We start from the raw sequence: 24652 nt of genomic DNA, 5'->3' as shown, positions 1-24652 counted from the left end.
CGATTCATCCTTTCCTTTCAACAAAATATTTAATTTATTCTTTCAGGGTCAGAGCTAGTCTAGTCGATATCTCCGAATGAATTATGCGACTGATACGCCTCCGATAAGGACTTGTAATCACGGCCTATCTTGAATGGAGAATTTTTCCCTGCACATGTTCGATTCCCGAAACGGTATCGATCAGCTCCTCGAATGATGTAACAGTTTGCGACACAATTGCACATCTGCTGAACCGATATCAAGCCTGATTCACACGCTTTTTTAATCTCAATTCTAACACGAATCGTACACACAAGTACGCGATATAAAACCAACGAGATTTCTACCGGAGAAAATTATCTGCAAAGGTGATTGTGGGCGCCGCTTAAATCACGGTTACGTCATCCGAAACTTATATAATTAATTAGCAACTTCAACGGACGATAACAGTTTCCTTAATGGATACCTTATCAGAACTGTTCACGGGTATTTCGATAAACGCTCGATACTTTCGAATAGTTTCTCATTGAACTTCTGTTATCGATTGATGAAATACCTCACGTTTCGGCGATAATTGACTGTCATTACCAGTTGCTTTACTTTTTATACACCCTCCACATTATTTTCAGAAATAATATTTGAATGAGATAAATAGACTATGCAATTATCAGTATGTTGAGAATCCTTCACGTAAAACACTTTCTCTAACAAACAACATTTTCTATTTTCAAAAGTGCACGTATGATTTCAAATAAAATAGACTGGGGTAAGGGACCCAATTACTGTGGCTATATTAATTATACTTTTTTCAAATGAATATTAAAAAATAGATGTATAACATGTATATTAACTGATTTTAATGAAAAAATTTAATATCTCATATTTTTAAATGAATATTAAAAAATAGATATATAACATGTATATTAACTGGTTTTAAATTAAAATTCAAAAATAAAATTAAGATATTTATACATTGGTTTATTCAATATCAGTTACTCACAAATGGCGAAAAGTAATTATAGAACCAGGGACCAAAAATAGTTATTAAATAGTTATTCAAATATAAAGAAATATAAAGAAATAAATTTCTCTTATTGATAACTGTTATAAGCGAGCGAAGTGAATTTCTCTCAACAATAACATTTACCAACAGGAAACAAAATTTTCGGTTACTTATAATCCTTATTTGTAACCAATACGATTTTAGTCTTAATACTTGTTATTCCATAATTTCTTTCTTTCTGGTTATGACAGTTATGGTCCCTGAATAGAGCAGAAAATTGGTTTCTTGATTAATGAGTCGCGGTTTAAACTGCTTAGAAGGTATCTTTATTGTGTAACTCCAAACCCATACATTTTGTTTCGTACTCGGTTACAGAGTCGCGGAACGAACGTTATCCATAAAACCTTAGTTAACAGCTATGATAAGACCAATGTTACATCATACGGGGAGTAACCTACAATTAATCGATGCATTCCCGGTCGCAGGGAAACGACACGCGTCCCCGATAAATGTAAACGGGTTATCGGGGCTACGTGGAAATTTTCGAATGGCTGATACGATTTCTTCGTTTTCTGCAAACCCGACAGAGAGAGGGAGAGAGAGAGAGAGAGAGAGAGAGAGAGAGAGAGAGAGAGAGAGAGAGAGAGAGAGAGAGAGAGAGAGAGAGACAGAGAGCCCCGGGATTATCGTCCGCAGAACGGGCTCTTATCGGGACAAAGCGTGTCGAACCGGGGAACGAGCAGTCGCATCCTGAAATTACAGCCTGGCCCCCGGTCTCGCGACCCTTAATTAAAATTCTAAATAATAATACTATCCCCGCCGCGTGCGGCGTATCGATTAACGATCGAACGATTTATACATCGCACAGTTCCGATGCAGCAATTCATTTCGCGTATAAAGTCAAACGTTCGTAAAAAACGGAGCGGCGAAAACGCTCCCTTTCCCCCCGATAACCGCGGAAAAAAAGTTGTTCGCTTTCAACAACGACGTGCAAAGGGAATTTGAAAAATGTACAGCGAGAAAGAGGCGCCGCGTTTTTTTTATTATAAGCGACACCGTTTTCTGCAACTGTTTCGCGAATTACATTTGGGAATTAAAATTAATAGCTACTCGACTAACTGAACAAATTGCGGCGCACACGATTATTTAAAACTACAAACTATACCTCGCAGAACACCCGATGAAACGAATAAGTTTTTGACTGTACAAAATTTGAAAGATAGCAGCATTTTTAGTGGAACGTATTTATGGAATTTAACTAGGGAACAATTGTTGCTCGAATATCTAATTGCCCGTAGAAAAAGAAAAATTGTTTCATGAATTGAAGAAGAAACATTTTTCCAATAAACTTGTATTCTCGTATTTTTATATGTTTCTGATTGTTTCAACTGAGAATTAAACAATTTTCAAAAGCTAGATGTACCCCGTTTTTGCACGAGAGTCTTCAATCAAAACTATCGTGCGAAGAGGAATGGATAAATTGTCTAAATTTCTTGTTGTGTTGACCATTACGTTAATAGTTAAAATAAGACTACTCATTGGTAAGTGGGTTAAGCTCTCGTAAGAGGAAACAAAGCTATCACAGAGGCCGATCCACGTGTCAAGAAACGATAGATTTCGATGTTGCGTGGGCTGGATTTGAAAAACCATTCGAACCTCGACAGGAATCGGTTAATGGTAGCTCGAACTAATTAACGGAATCAATTAAAACGTGTCCATGCGTATGGTGTCTGCAGTGGAATAGGAGTTCAACATGTTGTTGACGCTGTCCTGGCTGTATAGCGAACCATCTGTATCCGTGTCCATTTCTTCCGAGAAATTAACGAGAACCTGCACAATGAAAACTCTGTTAATCGGCTGTTCCATACACGCTGTAAATAAGGGAAAAAAATATTCTTAAAGCAATACTCCATAGAAAGAAAACGTTAAAATTAAATTTGTAGCAATATAGAAATTAAAAAGCTATGGTAATTCTATCATTTACCAGATAAACTTTTCAACAAATATGATTCAATCTCTTGCAGGATGAATTTTTTTTAAATATAATCGAATTTTTCACAGAAACCAATCTGCAGGATGAAGTTTTTCAAAATACAATTCAATCATTTACAGAGTGATATTCCTAGAAAACATAATTTAATCCTTTACAGGATACAGTTTTTAAAAAACGCGATTCAATCTCGTTCACGAGATGAATTTTTAAAAATAGACGCTCCAATCTACCGCAGGATAAAGTTTTTAAAAACACAATTCGATTATTCACAGGATGAAGTTCTTGATCGAAAAGTTTTAAAAAATTTAACCTTCGGAAGCTTTGTTAATAAATAATACTCCCAGTTTTATTTATTTCATTTCAAATTCATGTTTCACGACTGAAATAGTTGCTGTTCAAAAATTTACACAGATATATCTTTCGCCGTAAATCACGAATTTTTAAAAAGAGTCTACCAAAATGCCGTTTCAACATTATGTAAATAATACAAATTATTAAAACATCGAAGTACAGAAATCTTTTTCAGGAACGTATTCATAAGTTGCCTAAAAAGGGAAACAAATCATCAATATTTACGAGTATTTTAAATATTGGAACATTTATGATTTTTCCCTAAATAAATGGCAAAATAGGCATTTAAAAAAAAGGGTACAATATTTCTTTCGAGTAATGAACTCCAGTAGTCAGCTATCTCGAAGCGTTGATATTATTAATATCATGCTACGAATATGCAATAATTTGTTATCAATTTTGGGGCGGGGGTTGAAATGGGGCGCGTTTACCGTAGCAAATTAATTTCTCACGCAAGAGACATCAACTTTGCAAATTTTCTGTCACACAATAAATTGCCCGAATTTTGTGGAGCAGTACGGTCGCTGACTAAACAGTCGTTGCGTTAATGGAATGTGGAATAGCAGTGTGCATTCCGCAAAATGGAAGAAGCACTCGCAGAGGCGTGACGCGTGTATGGAACGAGAATATTTCTCGAAATTTATCGAGGGCGGAGAAGGGGTGGGGGACGATGCGGAACGTATCGTGACGGGCAAATTGGCAATTATTGCAAATACGAACCGTGAAAGTCGCGACGCTCGTTTCGCGCGAGGTATGCGTAAAGTTCCCGTCGTTGCGTCGTCGTTTATCGCGTCGTCCTGACGAGATGCCGTGGCGGTCCTCGAACGAACGGAAATAAAACAGGAGAGGAAGAGAGGGAATGGAATAGAGGCATCGAGAGGACGAAGAGGACGAAGCACCCACCTATCCGAGCAACGGAGAACCATAAAAATCTCGAAACTCCCGCTACGAGGCGAGTTTACGCGGTTTACATACAAGCTCGCCCTCGAGAGGCAAAAACCGCGGCCACGCTGAACTTGTTTGCGGCAATTCCGAGGACACCGGTCGGAATTTGTCTCGCGCTATTGGATCCTTTCGGGGGAATCGCGTTTTTTCGATATTTTCAATTCCCCGATCCGTCGCGTCGCGTCGAGGCGACGACACTCTTCCAAAAGAACTTTTTCGATCGACGCGCAAAGTTACCGAATGATGCGTCCGCAAAAAACCCTGGAACAATAGCTATCTGCTCCGTCATATTGTTAGAAAATGCTATTTTTCCTTTACGGCTGTTACACTTCAGATCGACACTCACAATATAAAATATGGGCAAATTTTATTTACTCGATTACGAAGTCCATGCATACATCAGAAGATCGCGTTCGGAACAGTAAAGTACAGAATTTCAAAAAGAACATCGAAGTTTGAATGTAAATTGTTATTATTTAAATCGAAAATGGTGAAGGATTAACTAACATTCGAGAATATATTTATTGAAACTAACAATAAGAGGAGATGGAGGAATCGTATTCGCGTTACTATCCACAAGTCCCTAGTTGCACATCACGATGAAAATAAACGAATAAAACAATTATCAAAATAATTTATAGAAATGATTGTTCTTCATACGATGATGCAGTTAATAGCTAGCAGGACTATAAACAACGACGTTTTATCAAAGTATTGCCGTATATCATCTTAACGCACCTTAGTTCATATACAGGGTGTCCCAAAAATTTTGCAATTCCTTGAAATGGTTTACTCCTGAGGTCATTTGAAGTAACTTTTTCCTTTGCGAAAATATTCTCCGCGGCTTTGTTACGGAGTTATTAACGAAAAACACGGACCAATCGAGGCGCGACAAAAGCAGAGGGATTCTAACATGGCGGCAGGTCCCGCTGAGCGTTTTTCGTTAATAACTCCTTAACAAAGCCGCGGAGAACATTTTTTCAAAGGAAAAAGTTTCGCCAAATGACCTCAGGAATTGCCCCTTTCAAGGAAATATAACATTTTTTGGACACTGAACATTTATTAATTCTCTTCCAATAAAGAATCATATAACATTATAGGAGATATTTACACACAGTCATTTACGGCATTTTCTGCTAATTTTTGACTACACAAGTACAGCGGGTACCAACGAAATTCCAGTATCGTGAGAGAACCGGAAATCGGCGGCGGGGGCCGCGGGAGATTTAATTAATGCAATGCTCTTCGCGTTCAGGCCGTGAATTGTTCCCAAGTTCGTCGATAGCACGTCAGCACGACTACTTTACAAGTAAACTTCTCGGGCAGTCCGAAAGCGGTACGGCCACGCACGATACTCGGCTGTAATTGGCGAACACGTCCCGGGATACATTTGAATCATCAGCGAGCCCGAAGTTACGCGTGCTGCAGCACGCCAGCATGCCTCGCGCGACTCCGCGCCGAGCCGAGCCGAGCCGAGCCGCGCCGACCTTAATTCACGGAAACTTGGTTCCCGTTTGGATATTATATTAAAGCGTGCCCTTGCAAATCCCAGCGCCTCGTAAGCGCCTTTGGCAACAATGGCGCGAACAATTTCGCAGTTTCAAACGTAAACCGAATTACGCGCGCGGTCGGCGCCGCCCGAAAATTAATGATTCGATCATGCGAATCATTGTAATGGACTCGTCGAAGGTAGAAACGAAAGGCAAATTTAGACTTTTCGCTTTAGATGTTCGTCCCGGATGATTCGTCCACAATGTAAAGATCGTTCATGATAATACAATATGATTAGCGAATAAAGTACGGTCATGTTTTGATGAATTGACTGTGTGATTCACCCACAATTATGAATCACCCCGTCTTAATGTAGATCTACAGAGTGACTCTTATTAATATTCGGACCCTCTTAAAAAGTTAGAACAATTAGTTCACTACAATACGTGGAGAAAAAATGTTGAGAAAATTGCAATTGTTCGGAATTATAGAGAATATACTAAAAGTTGTCTACAACTTTTTTTGTGCACCTATATTGAAAATTTTAAAAATAAACTTTGTAGATCTATATTATATATTCTGAAAATTTCAGTGATAAAGGCTATAACTATCAAATGTTATTAGAACTGTATTTTGGCATGTAGGTAATTCCAGGAGAGACGCACCATAGGGTAAGAAGTACCAGTTTTTATTGTGACAGTACTGGACGATTCTCAACTGTTTTTCTATTATCATTTATAACATTTGTAAATAATCTCAAAACGAAGAACACGTGTATTGTATTATTTATCTATAACAAAAGTGTAAAACTTCTTAGTGCTCCAAACTTCTCGTGAAATATTTTTGTAAGTGATCAGTACAAATCGTTTTACCTTCTTATGATATGGTTTTAACTATAAAGGCGCGGAATTATCCCCATTACCGCTACCACTACCGTTAGGGGTCGCGAACCTCGAGAGGCCTCGGACTCCGAGAAGTGTAAACATAACACGGCTCGGGTGTGTTTCCTGGACAATTCTTGTCGCTGGCAAGACCCGTGTTGTTGACATATATCGAGAATTCACTGTAGTGACAATGGTTACCCTTTTACGATTTTTCATCATGTTTTGACAACATTTTTTCTACTGTTTCTTGTTTTTGTATAGGTGCGTCCCTTCCTCAATTTAGGGAGAGGCGCACCATTAATTTATGTAAGTGTAGTAAGCAGTCGTTTTTATAAGAAATGAAGCATCCTTTTTTAATTAATCAAAAAGCGATAAATTAAAACTGAGACTTGTTCATTTCCACGCTATTTGTTAATATCTTACACTTTAATTAATTAAACTTAATGAATATATATTTATTGCCCTGTAATTAGGTAATTAAAAAGGAGATTCTAATAATTATTTTATTGAATGTTTAGAAGATTATTATTCAACCACATCTGTGGTTGTGGACACATCTGTGGAGCCCAAATGGCTCCATGAAACATATACTATGTATTCTCCTTTGTGTAATATGTAGTTGAGGAAAAAAAGGATACAAGTAGGAAGAAGAAGGTATAAACGAAAGGAGTGCATCTATCCCCAATCAGGAGTGCATCTAACCCCAAGGCCCTAGGGAGAGATGCAATTTTTCGAACTTTTCTGAACAACATATTAATATATTAACACATTCGCGACCGCTGACGTGATTCACGTCATTTTAAATTCTATTCCTGATTATTGCTGACGTGAATTCGCGTCCTGCAATTTTTGTTTCCGAATACGGCAACATTAGGCGCATTAATGGGATTGGATTTAAATTTAAATTAATAATTAATTTAATAAATTATTTAATCCTTGCTTTAACGATACAAGTTTGCGGCAACCAGCTTCAGAATTTCATTATTTTCGCCGGTACTCAGTATTAGAAACGGAAAAAATTTGCCGGTCGCGTATGTGTTGAAATAAAAGTTTTACTCATTTAACTTTATATATTATTAAAGAGATTTAAATAGATAATTCAACTACGCGTGCCTATACTTTCAATTATCTTCAATAAAATTTTTACAAACAGAAGGCAAAATGTGATGCATCTCTCCCGGAATTACGCTAAAATTTCCAGGCTTTGTATAAAAGTTAGCACTCAGAAAATTAAATAACACGATTTTCAGATACCGATTTCGACAGTCGTGCAGCATACGTGTTCATTCACTGGACAGGTCACCCTACAGTGCGCGAAGAATGGCTCGGCGGCGCACAGTGGGCAATTTGGACAAAATCGGATTCAAAATCAAGGAACTTTCGATAGGAACGAGGTAGAGCGATGAAATTTTTTGGAAATTAAAGCTGAACCTTTGTAGACTATGAGCAAATTAGGGAGATTATTACCATCCAATCATTTCAACGAAAAAATGACTTCATTAGTTTTTGTCACAAAAATCTATTTTTTGCAAAATCCTGAGGTCGTAGACAAATTTTTAAACCAGATTTGAAATCAGCGTGAAAAAATCTATGGTAAATGATGTATAGCATGTTAAAAAAAAATGTTTTCCGCGCGTGGTATTGGAAAAACTAAAATTTTCTTGAATTTGTGCGCGTTGAACGAATTGTCTCGAGGTTAAATAACGTTCGTACCACAATCTCTCTATTTGTCCCATATTCTACAAAGTTGCAGCTTTCATTTAAAAAAGATTTCATCGCTCTACCTCATTTATATCGAAAATTCCTTGACTTTGAATCCGATTTTGTCCAAATTGCCCACTGTGCGGCGTGTCTGTATAATTTCCATTTATTTCCAGCTGGCTGCGCGGGCGTTTCCGAACGAAACGCTACCAGGTTAACAGGTGAAGCAAAGAGTAAGTTCCTCGGAAAGCAAGCGACGCGACGTCCGAGAGAATCGCGTCGGACCGATCGATGTTTCCTTCGGCGCGGTGGTCGTGAAAGGCGGCGCTCGGCTCGTCCTTCGGTTAAAATTGCACGTTCCCCGCGCAATTGTCCCCAGCATTTTCCGCGGGATTACGCAACTCTCTCCGGCTCTCGGCGCCGCGCCGTTCCGAGCGAAATGCAATTAGAAGACGGCCGCCGCGTGGCCCCGAAGAAAAAATAGAGAAATAGTCGGAGAGAAGGGAACGCGAGAAAAAGGAAGAACAAGTGGAATCTCACATTCCGCGCGAAATCTAGTCCGGCGACGATTCCGCACGAAATTCCCACGCGGAATCGCGCGAACCGCCTCCAATTTGCATGAGACGGTTAATAAGGGGGAGGCGTATTTTAACCACCGGTTTAAAAAGTTACGCCGCGGGATTACGCGACTCGCCCGGCCAGCTGATTATAATTAACACACTTTGGACATTTATTCGCCGCGAAATTACTGGGCCGGCCGATGCGAACCGGAAAGTAAACAGAGCCGCGGCTCCATTTAAGCGATGCTTGCTTCTTTCAAATCCGGTGAACTTTCGGATTTTTTCCCACGAAAAGTGGATGTGTTTCAGTATGAAACTTTCTTTATAAATTCATATAAGCCCGATGAAGATTTGCGAATTTTTCTTTCACGCGGACTGTTTTAATAATCGTGGTGCAATCGCTGATAGGTGTTGCTCTTCCTTTAAAACCGGTAAACTGTCGGTTTTTTTCCCATGAAAACTGGACAATATTTTAGTATGAAACTTTCTTTATAAATTCATATAAGCCCGAGGAAAATTTGCGAATTTTTCTGTCTCACGGACTTAATCGCTGATAGGTGTTGCTCTTCCTATAAAACCGGTAAACTATCGGATTTTTTCCCACAAAAAGTGGATAACATTTTAGTATGAAACTTTCTTTATAAATTCATATAAGCTTGATAAAGATTTGCGAATTTTACTTTCACACGAACTGTTCTAATAATCGTGGTGCAATCGCTGATAGGTGTTGCTCTTCCTTTAAAACCGGTAAACTGTCGGTTTTTTTCCCATGAAAACTGGACAATATTTTAGTATGAAACATTCTTTATAAATTCATATAAGCCCGAGGAGGATTTGCGAGTATTTCTGTCGCGCGGACTGTTTTTATGGAAAGAAGATCCTTCTCGCGAAAGAGTAAATAAAATGTGCAACAGAATTTTGATGCTGCATCCAAGTTCAGTGTTAATATTTTTATACCGCGCGTGAGCCACGCGATGGCTCGTGTGTTTATCTGAAGCTCGAATTAATGCAAACGGTAAAACGTTCGAAAATCTGTATAACTTTTGCGGGTTTCGGGCCGGATAGAAAAAGAGGATTACCAAAAATGTTGGCGGAAACAATTTTCCTCTTATTCGAAAGGGGATTCCCATTCCGATGATATTTTATGGGATAGCCGCCGCCTGACAGTCGAAATGTTATAGTGAAATGCGAGCCTCGTAGAATGCGATGTGCCTTTTATGGCACAATTTCGTATTAAAATTTATCAAGTTCAGTTAATAACAATGAAACAGAATTTGAATAGAAATTTATATCCTTCGTTGAAAGATATGGAAAGTGAAACGAAACATGCAAATATCGTTGCACCTTTATTACGGCGTTGTTTTATATCGCGTACCCGAGAACGTCCTAAACGCATTACATCCGCAGCCTAATGATAACAAATTCCGGCTGGCGTAATGAACCTGGGTGCCATTTTGAAACCGGGGAACAGCATTGCGCAGTCCGAAAGAACGTTTATTTATATCACTCATAACAGCCTCATTGTTTCCCTGTAAATTTAACGCTGCGTTCACACCTGAACACGTAACAATGAGTATAAATACCGTCAAGAAGCAAAAATGATATCGTGACTCCGGAATTTACATAGATTCGCTGAATCGTAAGATTGTGCCATTAAATTAAATGAAAACTAGGCAGAAAGTTGGGAAAAGTGATCATTCTCGGAACATTCTGCGAAGAAATGAATTCAAGAATCAACGGACCGAATCATCTGCGAGCCACGGAGCAATGGAAACGTAATTTTCCGGGCCATCGCTATACCGGCGTACAAATCAAACGAGAGCGAGCCATAAAATAGAGGACACCGTCCACCATTGGAGCAAGCCACGGCCAGCAGCGTCGAGCAATCGATCAGGTATTTTTCGAGGAAGCTAAATAATTCATGGACGAGTGATTACGAAAGGCTGAGGCGTCATTGTAAGCGCGAGAATCCGCGGGTATGGCCGCATTCAATGGAATCACGTTCGCATCGTTTGTTCGCGTCTCGCGTCTCCTTAATGGAGATAAGATTCCGGACCGTGTACACCGGCGTGGCTGTCGCGGGATTTGTTGATCCGGTTATGTTTACCCGTACACAAAGCTGATCCCCGGGGATTAACTCGGCGAGGAGACTGCTCGGTCCTAGCCGACGGTGAATCTATCCCCTGCCATCCGTGCCGAACGATGAATTCACCTTTAATCACCAATCCCCGAACATCTCCGGTTCTAATTAATCGGGATCGAACGATTTCTTCGCTGCCCGCTCCCTCGCCCTACAACGCCGAGTCAGAAAATTCGGGTTTGAAATATCAGTAACAAGTTATAATACTTTGGCGCGAATGTCGATCCCGCTTCCAATCAAAAAGATCTCCCAGTGTGTATTCAGGATGAACCGAGCCAGAACGAACGGAAAGAGCGAATGGCAACAACCGTCGCGCGTTTCCCAATGTTATCGGCGATAGGCGAGATAACGCGTCCACGATGGCGGAGATAATTAAAGGAAAATAGAAAGATAACTGGATCGAAGTCGATCGACCGGGAAACGGAAAATTGTTAAATCGCGGAACACGGGGAATATTAATTAAACAGGCAGGCAGGCGATACGGTCCGGTCGAATAATAATTCGGTATCGCCGGGAAATTATGAAAACAGCTGAATAATCCAGTCCGCGTATTATTTTCCGCCATCGGTACGCACCGATGGTTTCCTGTTTATTCGGACGGTCTACTGGCCCGCCATAATCAAGTGGTCGTTAAATTATACGCTAATTACCACTATCGTAACATTTACACTCCGAATTACTTAATATTCCACCTCGAACATATTTCGTCGAAGATAATCAAACTTCGCTACTCGAATAAGCTTTTGTAAGCTGTGCTTCTACTCAGAAATGCGTTCCGTACTTCCACGTACTATCGCGTCCAACTATAGTGACGTATATCGAAAGTTTAGATCAAAAATTCTGCGGCAATAATCGGCGAAAACAATTTATCGCTTCGATTAACGACACCATTAACGGCCGAAGTTTCCGGAAAGGTTCCGCGATATTTATTGCCATAAATTCATGAAATACTATGTCCGCCGGCGAACGAGGAAGACCGAGAGCCTGCACGCATCTTCCGAGGCAATATGCATGCTACAAAAGTTCCTTAAAATTTCCATGCAAGCTCGTCGCTGTCTCCGGAATGCAAGACCGCCAGGAGATTAATTCGTCCTCGAGGTCCTTTCGGAGATGAAAAATTCTTTGCCAAGGCGTTTTAGGGTATCGGCGAGCCGGCAGTATGGCTGATAAAGGTATCGGTGTTGCGGCATTTAAAATTCTTCCGGCACGCCGGTAGGAGATTAAATGGGATGAAAGTTACTTCGTTACTTCGGGGGAAATTAAATTGTTCCCGGGAAGTAATTAATTACGGGAACAGTTTTGCCGGATAGCGAAGTCAAACTACGGAGGGCGCGAACGATACGGCGAATCAGAAAGCGTTTAGGGCGAGAGCTTAGGAGCCGCACAGACGGTGCTCGGTTGCCTAGCCGTCCGTGAACCATGCTATAGAGAACGCTATACAGAAGTGTGAACCGTAAGACGGGCCCGGGGATCCATTAATATTCCTCAGGCTAGGTGGGACGTAAACGAGGATCGTCCTTGGTCGAACGGGATGGAGGCAGCGTGCGCTGGCAGTGCATCATCTGTTCGAGACACAAGACCCGTGGTATATTGCGCGGACAGAACTTCATCGATTCCCGTTTGATTCGAAACGTTTGTTTGGAATTGCCCTTCGACCGTATTTGCTGTCAGCGCCGTTCTCGGCTGAATGTTATCGTTTATATAGAGTTGATGTTCCTGCCGATCGAGCATTAATTTCCAATCGCAATTCTAAATGCTGACTGACTTTACGCCGAAGCTCGAGATAGAAACGCGTCAAGTTCTTGTTTATTCAGGAATTGTCACCAGTAAACCTGAAAGATATTTTAACAGGGACCATAACTGTTAGAACCGAAAAAAAGTCATAGAATAACACGTATTTCATCGACTCAAATCGAGCATCTAAAATATTTCGCTTGTTTTTTATGATAGAAAAAAATTGCAGAGAACATTAAGTTGGTTCAGAGAGGCAAATATTATGGTAGGCAAAAAAATTTATTCACTGTTATATTTTTTAAAATTTCAAGGTCATCGAAGTTTTTTTAAATGGTCAAAACAAATTGCGTTTGCTTTGCAATGTATCATCTTCAAAATAGTTTTACGAAAGAATGGTACTTGTTCGACCATTTTTGTTGTACGCTTCAGACCAGTAAATGGTGTACAGTCTGCAATATCTCATTTTAAAAACAGTTTTACGAAAGATGGTACTTTTTCGTCCATTTGTGTAGTATGCTTAAGACCAACAAATGGTGTTTGGTCAGCAATGTCTCGTTTTAAAGATAGTTTTACGAAAGGATGGTACTTCACCGCCAATTTTTTTTTTTTTTTTTTTTTGTATGCTTTAGACCAACAAAAGGTGTTTGGTTTGCAGTGTCTCATTCTAAGGAAATACATCTTTCAAGAAAATGGGCGAATTTTCACTCGAAAAGAATTTGTGAAATTAATATCGATGGGAATGAAATACGAGGGTTGTTCAAACAGAAGAGACGACTTTCACTTCAATCCAATTATCGAGAAAACTTTGGAGACTCTGGGATTCTGATTCTTTTGAACTCCACAGATTTGCGAGGCATCTTGGACAGCACTTGGGAGCTGGAGCTTTAAAAAACATCCCTTAATCTTTCGGATCATGAGTTCCCTTGTTTTATTTGGGAACATTTCGATCGGTGCGATTTTGTTTGTTCAAGACTGCATTGGAATGAACTTTATGTACATTTCTACCTTGCAATTTATGAAAGAATTACTAGAGCGAGCGAACCATATTATTAGTCAATGCAACTCTGACCTTATAGAATAATTCTAACGACTAAAATCCGATGAAAACTTTAATGAAAATTAATCATTAGAAATAAAAATATACCTTTTTGTTGCATTTTCTTATAAAGGATGTCTTTACCTTGATCTCTGAATGATTTCCAGTAGTCACAGACATTGCATTCATCAACTATACTTGTTCAAATACAAAAACATATAGTTCCACCCACAAATACCCTATTTCGTTGTGCAATCTTTTATGGATTGCACAGTAAAATGGATTAGGAGAAGAAGTAATCTCACGTGTCTTTAGGAATATTTGATTGATTTTCAGTATCCAGAATTATTATTGCGCCACTAACATAATTGTTACTGTGCACTAACCTGGTCCAACGAACTTTGGCTGAGGGTGAAGTCGCTGGCTTTAAGTTCCTCGGCCAGCAGCCTCACCTTATTAAAGCTGATGCTCAACAGCATGTCCTGGCTACGCGGTAGCAACAGACGAGCCGCTGTGCCCTGTTTCGAGGACACTACAGCCTGTGGAAGATACTTTGCTAGGACTTTCTTCAGTTCCGCGGATGACACTGGCTGCCTGAACCGTAGAAACGCCACGTAGCCTTCGCCGAACCTGCAAACGCGCACAAAATTAGCCCTTTCAGCCATCGGCAAAGAACCAGCTGAAATATCAAGGAGCTCTTCAAGAACAAGAAATTTACCTCTTTGTATTCAAGTGTGTTCAATTCTATTAAAATTACTGAGCATTTCATTCACTTACGAAGCAAACAACGAACAGAAAAATTTAATAAATATCGACAGACTTTGAAAAAATCGTTGCAACTCAAGTACAGTGAATTCTCGATATATGTCAACAACAGCGTCGTGTATCGTGCAGAAGACATACCCGAGTCGTGTTATGTTTACACTCCTCGGCGTCCGAGACCTCTCGAACTTCACGGCCATAATTCCGCGACATTTATCATGCAGGATTTGGCGACATGTATAGAGAAATCCCTGTACCGCAGGTTTTGTAGCTCTCTGGTCTCCCAATGGACCAGAGAAGTTCAACCATAATTCGAAGTACGCAACCGCCAGGTAGGATCGAAGTGTTAGAACGATATTATAAATGAAATTAGCATGAGTGCGGTGGAAAAAAGGCTGAGAGTGCTTCAGACCGAGTAGGGTCTGAGCGAAGGAACATTATCCTCGAGCTCTCGGTGGTGAATAGCGGAAGCGCGTTTCTCGTCGACGTCCGCTCCTCCGACCCTGATGAAGAAGAGGAAAGTAGACGAACGCCAGTGTACAACGAATAAAACGAGGGGAAGTTCACGATTCGTAACAAATATTTATCGCGTCCCCGCCCGTTCACCGATCCGTCTATTCGTATTCATTTACATCGGTACACGCGCATCGGATTCGATAAATTATGCCATGGGAAAGGACAGGCTACGTAGCGCCGCCTCCTCCTCCGTAAATTTGCATGGCCATTTGCGACAGAGAGACGGTCAAAGGGCTACCCGGGAAAATGGCGAAATTCTGACCGTCTGCCGTGCACCCCTAAGTGGGACACTTCCAGACTTCAGAGAAGAAGACGCCGAATCGAATTACCAGTAGAACTCCATTTATCCGGGAGAAATTCTTCTAAACGGATCCTCCCTGTGTCCTCTAAACGGCCCTCGTGCATTCTCTGTGGCATCAAGGGACTACGGAAGCTACCGAGACCTCGACAACCGGATGCTGGACACTTTGACAGCACCTCTTCTTGTCAGAGAATCTTCTTTTCCTCCATTTTCCCAATTTAATTAAACTTAATTGTACCCTCAAGTAACCAAGCTGCGAAACATGTTCTCTTCTAAAGATCGATGAAAAGTGAAAATTCAACTCTGTCCTGAATATCGCTTAATAAACTATGCAAAGTGGGGAAGTACGAAAGAAGAACTATAAAATTCCGGGAAGAAGACAAGACGGAGGCGGTGGAAAAAGTTATAAAGATCGAAGATGCGAGTTTCGAAACGGGCCTGGAGCAACAACAATTTCCTGGATAGATCCAACCAAGAGTTCAGCTGCAAATTGCAGGCAAAATAGCGGCGGTGAGCGCGTAAACGTCGCAGTTATCAGCGCCATTTTGTCCCCCCTCACCCCTCCTCAAAGGCTTCAATAAACTAAACTCAGCGGCACTCGAGCGCGTTTCAGAGCATCGCGGACAAAAAACTAGGGGGGCGGAGACGTAAAAAAGGAATCTCCCGATGAAATGGCGATCACTGGAATGGCGGAGAAGTTCGAATCGAGTTTCCCGAGAACGCGGGTCGTAAACGAAGTTTACGGTGTCCTTTGGTAGCTCGATATTGCGCCCGGTATTTCATACATCCGCGGGAATATCGCGTCGTTTATCCAGCGATACGAAAAAAACCCGCGGCGGGTCGTTTCTTGCGATCGAACCGCCACTCTTCCGGGTCGCGGATGGATTGCAGGGTGCGGCGGGTACGCCGGTTAGATGGTGCAGGTTGCACACGTGCAAGAGATATCGTAAATCCCCTGCCACTCGATCGCTTCGTGAGCGAAGGGAAAACGGTGTACGCGAAGAGGGGACGTTAAAGAGACTTTGCATCCCCTAGCGAACTAAATCTTGGGTCGCCTGATTACGTTCATAATTTTAATAATTCCGTTCCTTGTCGCACTTCATTTATATTCGTTCAGCTCGAACCGGACCGCGCAATCGTCTCCCAAAATGTTTTGAGCAACACTTACAGTCTGTCTCATAATTAATGGCACACACTTCGAAGCAGAATAAGATTTTTGTAAATGGACCAAACAAGTTCAGTTTTTCTGCCAAGCTAGATGGATCGATTTACTAGATGATATACAATGAAAGTTTTGGGAAAATTACGTTTAGTCTGAAGTACAACCTTTTTTAATTGGGCTTGTAACGAAAATTTAAAAAATGCGTTTTGTAGATCCATATAAGTTATATGCATTCTGAAAAATTCATAGAAATTGATTAATTGGTCTATGAGTTACAAAAGATTAAAAATGGTGATAATTACAGTTCCTCGCAATTTTTAACCTACTTTTGCCGTTTTATTCTATTATTCGGCGATTCTCACCATTTTTGTGGTTTTCAATTTGGTATTACGCTAATACAACATGTAACAACAACAACGAAAACGAGAAGCAACCCAGAAGACAGAAATATTAACTTCTCGAGAATACAGAGAAAAATTATCTGAATGTAAAAAGAAGACCGACTGAATGTAAGAAATTTCCAATTAGTCTAAAGTACGTATTTTAAATATAATTAAAGCTATTTTGCCCCGCAGGTACGGTAGGATAAGAAAATTCTACTAATTTATAAAATCAATTATTTCAGTTCTTGCTTTGTATAATATCAGATCTGTTGTTCGCACACATAGATAAATATGTACTGATTGGAAAAGTATATTAACGAATGTTGTGTGAAAAATCACTTTTTTTACCATTTGTCTTGGCTACCCCGTTTTGCCCCATCTTCCCCTACATAGTGGCCACAAGCTTGCCTCCAATAAGGGAACATACTGGAAAGGTAGTTCCCAGAAAAATATTGCACATATATTTTTTTATCGCCAATCGTCCACACTGAGGGGGTGAAAGCAACCCTCAAAGTTGGGGTGAAAAACATATTTTATCAAATATCACGGGAACTATTCGAGCTAGAGGAATGGTCTAAATGGCAAAGTGGACATGTTTTCGAAAATTCACGGTTTTTAAAATGAAACTATGTGTATGTTTGTCTAACCTGCATTGTAACGAATTTTTTAAAATCATTGGAGATCATTCAGCGTCATTCGGTCCCATTCAAATCATGACAAAGGACACCTTTTGAAATTTTCAATCAAAATTGATTGAAAGACAAAAATTATATACAAAAAGTATATTCTCTGAATATACAGGATGACTGGTACAGCCGAAAAGGAGGTGACTCTGCATGAAAAAATAAGTCGAAATAGTTATACACAAAACCGCGTTACAGATAGTGTTTAATCAACAAATTATGTTTGTATTTTTAAGAAACGCGTCTTGCAACAAAAACAAATAGAACGTTTTACAATATGTACGTCAACGACGAAAATCGATGAGTTTATACCGTACGAGGAACGTATGGGGCACATAAAAAACGATACGGAACGACCTAATTATATTTACGAACGTAAGAACGTAATCTCCAGTGGCAGGCAACCCCGCGAATTTAATGGAGCCTGCCGGCAGGTGGCGGTTGTTTTACAAAATGACGGGCAGAATGAAAAATCAATCGCGCGACCAACCGAGCGTCGAATAAATTGTCGCGCGACGAATTCCGCCGGGAAGTCTATGTGAACAACCGAGTCGGAACGATGGGGGGGAGTGTGGGGAATCGAACCGACACGAACAATCCATCAGTAGAAACAACGTCATTAAAATGCACCGGTTAAAATTAATCCCGGTCGGATGTCGGCCGACTGCATATTCGACCGGAATATTTGAACGATTTGCTGCAATTGTTAACGTCGCGTTAATATCGAATGGAGCTTTTTGATTGATTCGTAATTCGGCGGCCGTTTCGCCGACCGCGCCCGCTGCGAGACAATAGACCGCCTATTGGGTAATTTAATATCTCAAACAATACGTCAATGAAAGATTCCGCGTGAAACCGCGGTAGCTAAAAATTCGCCAGACTGTTTCGCTGCTGTCACCCTTTTGATTTGCTTATGCGTTAGCTGTTGTTTTATACCCAAGGTTAAGATATATCTTACACTATTCTATGTTGGACTGCGTATAGATTGTGTGTCTCCGCGAATAAAACTGCAGCGAGACCTGTGTGACTTTTAAAAAAGTTGGCCATTTCGTGTGGCGCATACGGAAGAAGATAGCAGAGAGCTCGCAGTCCCGAGAGAGGTTAGCAATCGTACGGAATTAATGTTTGCATTGTTAGTCCAGTTGCCGAGGGTTGTCTACCGGATAAGTGGCTGAATTCTTTTTTCCTTGGGGTGTAGGGGGACGACGACTTAAATATGCAAGAAGTTGTTCAAAAGCCTGCGAGATAGGCGAGCTTACTTGTGTTTAAGGTGCTGCGGCGTTCCTATGCACCTGAGACCAGCTTTGGCAAGAATACCGACCCGGTTGCACAAATTTTCGCACTCCGCCACGCTGTGCGAGGTCAGGATTACGCAGCTCTGGTTCTTCGTCATGCGTCTTATTGTTTTCGCGACCAGATCCTTCGTGGCCGGATCCATACCGCTGCGAAGGAATAAATAAAACATGAGCAGCCACGACGTTTCTGTGTTTTTAAACGGGTTTTTTGTCCCCCCCCCCCCCCAACCGCATTCTCTCTTCGTGTCTTATGTTTTATCCAGCGTACCTCGTCGGCTCGTCCATGAGAACCACGGACACCGGCGCCATAACGCTCAAGGCAGTGCACAGCTTCCTTTTATTGCCTCCGCTGAGGCTGCTCACCCTTTTGTGAGCGTACTTCAACAGATCCAGTCTCTTCAGCATCAACTCGACTGCCTGAAACAATTTTTCACAGGATTGAGTGCCAACGAAAATGGAGACTCGCGAACGAGGCTTCCATCAATTATGTAGAGGTATCGCGAAGCCAACTTTCGCGCTGCACAACGCTTTCAGGGGAAGCTTCCGGTCCGACACTTTCAAAAAATCGGTTCTGCTACATTCTTCGCTTCTTCGGGATTCGAAGAGTTTTTATACCGAGAAACGTTTTCTAGTAGCAGCTACCCACAAGAAGTATCACCCAACCTGTCAATCACCAATTTTGATGAAACTTTGCACATTTATAGTCCAGCAAAAAATGTGCGACACGTATTTTTTTGTCGGCGGAGAAGCCGGTTTAGGGGGTGAAATTACCCCTCAAAGTGGGGGTTCGAAAACCTTTGATGCTCGAACACTAGCGGAGATACAAAAAAATTATTTGAATTTTTATAAGGGATAATACGATGAAAGCGAAATTCGAGTTTGATTGCTCGAGATGATTGCTTAATTAATGCTGTTGAAGCTTCACACAAATATTTTTAGCTAAAATATAGATGTGCAAAGTTTCATCAAAATGGGTGATTGACAGTTGAGTGATGTTCCTGGTTAGAGGTTCCATCGACAACCGTAAATGTTTGCTGCAGTTAACTAAATTAGCAATTTTCTGAAAATATTACTATACAGGGTGCCTCACCTAACTCGACCATCTAAAATATCCCGTTTTTTTTCACGATAGAAGAAAATTTCAGAGGAAAACATTAGTTGGTACAAAGGGGCAAATATTATGATAGGCAAAAAAATAATAAAAATAAATCACTCCATTTAAAAAAACTTCGATTATCTTGAAATCTCAAAATATATAACATTGAACAAATTTTTTGGTCCTTTGAATCAACTAATGTTTTCCTCTGAAATTTCCTTCTATCGTAAAAAAAAACAAGCGAGATATTTTAGATTGTCGAGTTAGGTGAGACACCCTATATATTCTATGGACCCTGTTGTACATTATCACCTGAATTTCCAGTGCAGAATTGCTATATATAGTTCAGCTCCCATCGTTTTCCTCCCAACGTCCCTTATTAGAGCTACCATGAACTATAAAAAATATTTTCACTGCAGTTCACCGAATTGGCAATTTACGAAAACTATTACTGTACATTCTACGAACACCGTTCCACATTTTCGACTAAATTTTCCAGGCAAAATTTTTTACGTGCATTTCAGCTTCCCTCGTTTTCCTCGAAACATCACTTCGAGCTTCCATCAGCGACGGAAGATATCTTTGCTACAGTTAATCAAACCGGCAATTTTCTAAAACCATTACTATGCATTCTGTAAACTCCGTTCTACATCTCCGACGAAATTTCCCGTGGAAAGTCGCAATACTTCAGCTCCCACGGTCGTTTACAAGCGCCGTAGTCGGACGTGAATGCAAATCCAGCTCCGCGCGAGCGATCCTGGCTGAAGAACGCGAGCCGAGGGGTTCCGAGGTTGCTGCAGGAGAATCTCGGACAACAGTACGGGGAAGTTCGCCGGGGAAAAAAGGAGGATCGCCGGCTGCTTAACGTTTTACGCGCCTCTCGTTTCGTTCCCGAGCTTGGAATAATTAAAAACACCATCCACGGCGGGCGAAGGCTGGTTGGAAGGGGAGGTCCCTGGGAAAACTTGCGGGTCCGGGGACCGGAAGTTTCGGCATAAATCAGACCTCACCTTGGGAACGTTGCTGAGCCCGCAAACTTCACCGTGAATAGTCAGACACTGATGCGGGCTGAGGAACCCGTCGAGTCCGTCGCTCTGTGGACAGTAACCGACTTCGCCGTTGCAGAGCGGTCCTTTCCCCACCTCCTGACCCTTCAGGATGATCCTGCCGGACGTCGGGATGATCTCCGTAGTCAGCATCCGAAAGGTGGAGCTTTTTCCGGCGCCGTTCGTCCCGAGGAGCCCGAAACACTTGCCGGCTTGCACGCCTATGCTCAGATTTTGCACGGCCACGTTCGTCCCGTACACGCTGTTGTACTCCTTTCGCAACTTCACCGTCTGCAGGACGTCCTCCGACATCCCACTTTCCACCCGCATCCTCTCCTTCGACACGTCATCGTCCTCCTCGACGATTGTGTGAGGACTTCTCCGACGGTTCCACGTCGGCAGCACGCGACACTCGATCATCAGGTTCAACGAGAACAAGATTGTTCCTACGATCGTCAGGAACACGAAATGAAGACCCAAAAGGTCCCAGCCCAACGGGGACTGGTACGTGTCCATGTCGAATTTTTCCAGCAAACTGGCCGTGATGTCGTTACGAGATATTTGCACCAAAGCGTCGCCGAGAACGTACTGAGGGAATATCAGCAGGATCTTGTGCAAGGCGTTCCTCACGTCTTCCGTTGTTTTCGTCTTGCCCAGGATGTCCAGCACCAGGATCGTGGCTAGAGAGGCTACGCCTATGAACGTGTTCGTGCAGAACAGCACCATGTTCGAGAGACTCGAGTCGTTGAAGATCTTCTCCATCAGGTGGGTGAACGGCAGGGCTGCCCACCTGCGAGAAATATATGTTTTCTTTAGCTTTTGTTCTATCCGTGAACGTGTAACTTGTTGCGAAATCGCTGTTCGTCTTTGTTCGATGCGACACTCGAATGACACTCACGCGAAAAGGCAGAGCAAAAGACAGATGCCAGCCAGATTATGCCTGGCGACGTACGCAGGCAGTCCGAAGATCTCGAAGACAATCACAGCCAAGACGATGGACAGTCCAAACACCTGCAAACCAGGAATCGAATTTAAATCAGGTTCCCGAGTCTATTCCGGCACCCGTTCCGACAAAGCCACTCACGAAGAAGTCCCAGATTAATGCAGTCGTCCAATAGGTGACAGGATGGACTCCGGCCAAGAATAGGATCCTTTTCTCCTCGGACAGTCTCTCCCGCACCAGTTCCTTTGACCCTTGAGCGGCGACCAAACTGAACGCGATTAGGAGAACCAGAGCCACGCCAACGTCGGCCACGTGCTGTAACCTGAATCGAACAACGTTTCCATCGACTTCTATCTGGTTCGCAGTCCGACGATTGAAATGATTTTATTTATATATTTCATGTCTCCATAGATTGGCTGTTGTTCGAACAATAGAGGCTCGGCTATGAGTTCGTATATACGAGGTTTAGCATTCATTTCTTAATGAGTATTTCTTAATGTAACGAGAACGGACGTCTAGTTGTTCAATACAACAAACCATGCAAAAATGAAGATAAATATTCCACGGTCTTCGAAAACATTTTCTCCTAAGTGACCAGCGTCAATGTATTCGATGCCAACGAAAACGAGTACACCGTATTTGTTCGCTCGAGCGACGCCAATGCGCCCCCGAAAGCAGGCAAATCCTTTGCTGCGGTGCAGAGGACGCGGCCGGGCCCGAATCGTGTGAAATGTTATTATTAGCTGGAAAAAAGCACACGAGAAAGTTGGAGGCGAGGGAGAAAAAAGTCGTGCTCCGATGCAGTGCAGTTCAAACGGGATCGGCCGAGCACGCCGAGTTAATTAAAAGTAAACGCAACACGCGCGATTTCGTTGCACATAGCCGCCCACGCCTGGCTCCGTCTACGTGGCAAGATCGACCGGGCACGTTGGCATCTGACCCGGTAATTGGATCCCGCTTATCGAAACACAACACCGCGCGTAAAACGCTCTTTTTTAATATTTTCCCGGCATCGTTCAGGATTTATTTTGACGGCTGGTGGGAGCGAGCCGCCGGTAATATAAATAACGGGATGACCGAGTGCATTTTAAATTCGAGGGGAACGTGGCCGACCACGAGTTTAATGTTTGCACGCACTTAGCAAGCTTGCAACCACCGGTGCGTTTACTCTTGTGGACAGGAACTCGCATAAAGTTTCAGCATGAAATTCAGCGTATTAACAAGGTTAAAATCGATTTTATAACTGCGAGTTTTATGGTTTTTGAAAGTCTATGATCCGTGATTTGGAACTTTTTAGTATCAATAGTATTTAGTGTTCAACAGCAAACCAACAAGTCACCCCCAGTAACGAAATTTAATAATTTCGTTCGGTATTGGTATGTAACAGAAGATTTTTAAGCTTCCTTTTGGTACAGTGCAATTATTGAAACAGTATTGTTCAAACGCTACATTCAATTTGAATGATGAAATTTGTAATAATATTGCCAAATTTAATCATTGTTTTTACACGAGGGGGGTGAAATTTGTTGTCGAAATATCAATTCTTTCTCGTCATAGTCGTATCATTAACCATTATCGTTTTCCTTCTTTTCAACATTATTCCACGTTTTAATTTCAAGCAGGCTCAACGTACGCTACAGTGCACCCTACGAAAATACTACTGCAATATTCAAGGAGACTCATATTTCTCGGGAAGAAAAATATTTTCCACTAGAAAATATGTTTCGAAGCATACCTGAAAAATTTCGGAAAAATACACCGTACAGTTTTCCCAAAATAAATTCCTAAAAGTAACCGCGTGAACAACCACCCTTAAATGGCACAACCAGTCGCCATTTTTCGCGTCTCGTCGCGGTCCGAAGATGAAGATCGTGAAATTTATTGGAAGATGCTGGAAGCAAGTGTAACTTACAGGGTTGTCCGGTTCAACTGATCGCTCGATAACCTTAGGGGATGATTGAGGGCCGTCAAACGTCCCTGTACCCCCGACGCCCGTAAAATCGCCTCGTTTAGGGCGCTCAAGTACGAGGGCAGTGCATGATGACCCTTGTTGTTGAACCAAACGATGAACAGTGGGTCGTCCTTCACGTGCGACAACGACCATCCACCGTATCTGTTAAAACATGGAAACATTGATAATGGTAGTTGGTTTGAAAATGTTAGAAACTCGCGTTTCGAACCAGGTACCTTTTTTCTATGTATGTCTGGTGGGTGGATACGATCCAATCGAGAGTGGGCCTGCCAGGTAGAACCTGAAGAAGTCCTTCGACAGCCTGCGACACTCCGTGACACACCTGTTGGCCGTCCACGCAGTTACAGGTGCCAGTGTCCTAATTAACCAACAAACTTCGTTTCAGCAAGTGTTCTTGGACGTGTAATCACTAGACTGTAGACTTTGACAACAGAGTTGTATTGATTTTCTTTATTACATTTTTTACAGTCACTATTCTTTGACGCAGGCGCGTTTATTGAATTCAGTAATTATTAGAAATGCTTGTTGCACTCGGGTCTGTAACTTTCTTAATCTTCAATCTTCTTCAACATAAAAATAATCAAACCTTCCCCATATGTCTATGAATGTACGTACAAAGTTGCAGACCACTATGTGTAACGGTTTCTCAGATAAAAAATCACGAGTGTCACCAATC

At 41.7% G+C, this 24652-nt stretch overlaps 1 protein-coding gene and 1 long non-coding RNA gene across 2 annotated transcripts in view; one reads left to right on the top strand and one right to left on the bottom strand.

Moving 5' to 3' along the window:
• Window positions 1-24652, top strand: part of LOC143352662 (uncharacterized) — a 607068-nt gene that overhangs the window by 545040 nt on the left and 37376 nt on the right. The window lies entirely within an intron of this gene.
• Window positions 1286-24652, bottom strand: part of Ldd (lipid droplet defective) — a 64355-nt gene continuing 40988 nt past the window's right edge. Inside the window, exons 41-49 of the mRNA XM_076785324.1 lie at window positions 24192-24334; window positions 23917-24117; window positions 22146-22326; window positions 21960-22072; window positions 21026-21851; window positions 19188-19336; window positions 18884-19066; window positions 14204-14447; window positions 1286-2812 (exon numbers count right to left, since the gene is read on the bottom strand). Of these exons, the coding sequence (XP_076641439.1) occupies window positions 2687-2812; window positions 14204-14447; window positions 18884-19066; window positions 19188-19336; window positions 21026-21851; window positions 21960-22072; window positions 22146-22326; window positions 23917-24117; window positions 24192-24334 (2166 nt within the window). The 3' untranslated portion in view covers window positions 1286-2686. The remainder of the gene's footprint in view (window positions 2813-14203; window positions 14448-18883; window positions 19067-19187; window positions 19337-21025; window positions 21852-21959; window positions 22073-22145; window positions 22327-23916; window positions 24118-24191; window positions 24335-24652) is intronic.

This window comes from Halictus rubicundus, chromosome 3 (genome assembly GCF_050948215.1).
Source record: "Halictus rubicundus isolate RS-2024b chromosome 3, iyHalRubi1_principal, whole genome shotgun sequence".
Classification (NCBI taxonomy): domain Eukaryota; kingdom Metazoa; phylum Arthropoda; class Insecta; order Hymenoptera; family Halictidae; genus Halictus; species Halictus rubicundus.
This window is presented reverse-complemented; position numbering and strand designations above follow the sequence as displayed.